Source organism: Meleagris gallopavo, unplaced genomic scaffold (genome assembly GCF_000146605.3).
Source record: "Meleagris gallopavo isolate NT-WF06-2002-E0010 breed Aviagen turkey brand Nicholas breeding stock unplaced genomic scaffold, Turkey_5.1 ChrUn_random_7180001949446, whole genome shotgun sequence".
NCBI lineage: Eukaryota > Metazoa > Chordata > Aves > Galliformes > Phasianidae > Meleagris > Meleagris gallopavo.
In genome coordinates this window covers 1-2,555 of record NW_011210903.1, presented here as the reverse complement: position 1 = coordinate 2,555, position 2,555 = coordinate 1, and the positions used below count along the sequence as shown (strand labels likewise).

General features: G+C 62.3%; 1 protein-coding gene across 1 annotated transcript; it reads left to right on the top strand.

Moving 5' to 3' along the window:
* Positions 1-8: 8 nt before the first annotated feature.
* Positions 9-1,294, top strand: LOC100538710 (complement C1q-like protein 4; the record flags this gene model as incomplete). The annotated part of the gene is given in 2 exon segments (XM_010727887.2): positions 9-965; positions 967-1,294. Coding segments are annotated over 2 exon segments (513 nt in total), but the record flags the coding sequence as incomplete, so codon positions are not given.
* Positions 1,295-2,555: the final 1,261 nt, after the last annotated feature.

The window sequence follows — 2,555 nt, the reverse complement described above, 5'->3', positions numbered from 1 at the left end:
CTGCCAGCTCCAGCCCCGGCTCCGCCTGCGGCTCCGCTCCCGGCTCCGGTCCCAGCAACAATTCCAGCCCCATTGCTCCGTGCCCGGCCCCGCGCCCGGCCCCATCGCTCCCGGACCCGGTGCTGTCCCCATCCGTTTGTCCCTATTCCTTCTCTCATCCCAGTCCCATCCCCATCCCTATACTCAACCCCTGCTCCTGGTCCCATCGATCCCAGCCCTGTTCCTGTCCCCATCCCCGTCCTTGCTGCTAGCTCCAGTGCCAGCCCTATTCCTGTCCCCATCCCTATTCCCGTCTCCTTCTGCACCCCTGCTGCTGTCCCCAGCCCCGACCCCGTCCCCATCCCTGCTGCCATCTCCAGCCCCACTGCTCACCCCATCCCCGTCCCCACCACCACCTCCACCCCCATTCCTGTCCCTATCCCTTCTGCTGTCACCATCCCCACCACTATTTCCAACCCCATCCTCACCTCCCTCACCATCCCCATTCCCGCTGCTCTCCCCATCCCCATCCCCAACCTCATCCCTGCTTCCGTCCCCATCCTCATCTCCATTCCCACCTCCCTCCCTACCACCAGCTCCATCCCCACTGCTGTCCTCATCCCGCCCCATCCTCGCTCCCAGCCCGCTCCCTGCCGCGCCGTGAGGCTCAGCGGGCGGCCCCCCGCCGTCCACCCCCCCGGCTCCACCATCGCTCCCAAGGGTGACGAGGACCTTCTGGCACTGGCTGCCTCTCGGCTGAGCCGCAGGAAACGCGTGGCCGGGGCGGCCGTCGGCGTGGCCATGGTGCTGGTGCTGCTGGTGGCCATCCCGCTGCTGGTGCACAGCTCCAAGGCGGCCGCCCACTACGAGATGCTGGGCAGCTGCCGCATGGTTTGCGACCCCTACCCCGAGCTGCCTCCCGCCTCCCCCCTCCCTTCCTACCGGGGGCAAAAGGAGAACCGGGGCGCAAAGGGCGTGCTGGCGTTCGGGGCCCCCCGGACCACCGGGACCGCGGGGACCGCCGGGTGAACCGGGTCGACCGGGACCACCGGGACCTCCAGGGCCGGGTCCTGGGGGGTACATCCCCTCCTTCTACAGCCCCAAGATTGCGTTCTATGCGGGCCTGCGGAAGCCCCACGAGGGCTACGAGGTGCTGCGCTTCGACGACGTGGTGACCAACGTGGGCAACTACTACGAACCATCGAGTGGCAAATTCACCTGCCCGCTCCCCGGCATCTACTTCTTCACCTACCACGTCCTCATGCGCGGCGGCGACGGCACCAGCATGTGGGCTGACCTCATGAAGAATGGGCAGGTATGGCGCGGGACCCCCAGCAGCTCCCACCAGGCCCCCGTGTCCCTCTTCACCCCTTTTGCCCTTATTTCCCCCAGCCCCATCTCTCTGTGTCTCCACTCGGCTCCTCCAGCCCTCTTCTTGCTGCCTGCTCTCCTGTTCCAGTTCCCCCAATTTGGTTTTCCCATTTTGTTTCCTCCCATCTTGCTTCTCCGATTCTGCTTTACCCTCATCCTGGCTCCCTCCAGCTTTCTGTCCCAAATTCCTGCCATCCCAGTTCATATATTTTTTCCACCATCCAAGTCCTTCATCCTGATTCCCAAACCCATTCCCTCTTCTCCATCACCCCACACTCATCCCCACTCATCCCATTTCCCCAATCCCCACTTCCTCATCCCCATTCCCCTACACCCATCTTCATCCTATTTCCCCAATCCCATTCCTTCCATTCCCATTTCCTCCATCCCTATTCCTCTGTCCCCATTCCCCTACACCCATCTCCATCTCCATTTTCCCAAATCCTCTTTCTTTCCATCCCCATTCCCCTGTCCCCACTGCCCTACACCCATCTCCATCCTGTTTCCCCAAATCCTCACTCCTTCCATCCCCATTCCTCTCTCCCCATTCCCCTACACCCATCTCCATCCCCAATCCCATTCCTTCCATTCCATTCCCTCCATCCCCATTCCCCCAATCCCACTTCTTCCATCCCTGCTCCCCCCAGATTCTATTCCCTTCATCCTCACATACCTCATCCCTTTTCTCCTATCCCTTCTCCCCTCCGCAGAGATGTGGGGGGTGGACCAGCTGAGCCCCATAGCCCCAGACCCATCCCCACCACCCACATCTGGGGCTTCAATCCCCCCTTTATGCCCAGAACTCCCACTGGAGGACCAGGGGAACACACTGCCCTGCATGGAACAGGGTCTGCCTATGCAGGGGTCCATCTGTGCCCCCCAGCAGCCACCAGGCCACCACCAGGAGGGTCTGCCTGCGCCCTCACCCACTCCCTTTGTTCACAGAGATGCAGCTCAGCCCTTCCCCACCTCACCCCAGACATTTTCTGTTTATTATGGGATAAAGGAGCATCGATCTGCTGTGGTGGATGCCAGGTCCACCACCCCAATGGGAGCTGCTCCCCAAGGAACCACGGGGTGGGAGGAGGCTGAGGGTGGCTGTGGGCTCCAACACCGGGGCTCTGCAGTCCTCTTTGCCCATGGGACAGGGGAGGATGTGGGATTCAGGGACACAGTGCAGGGCCACCAAACTGGAGGGACATTGT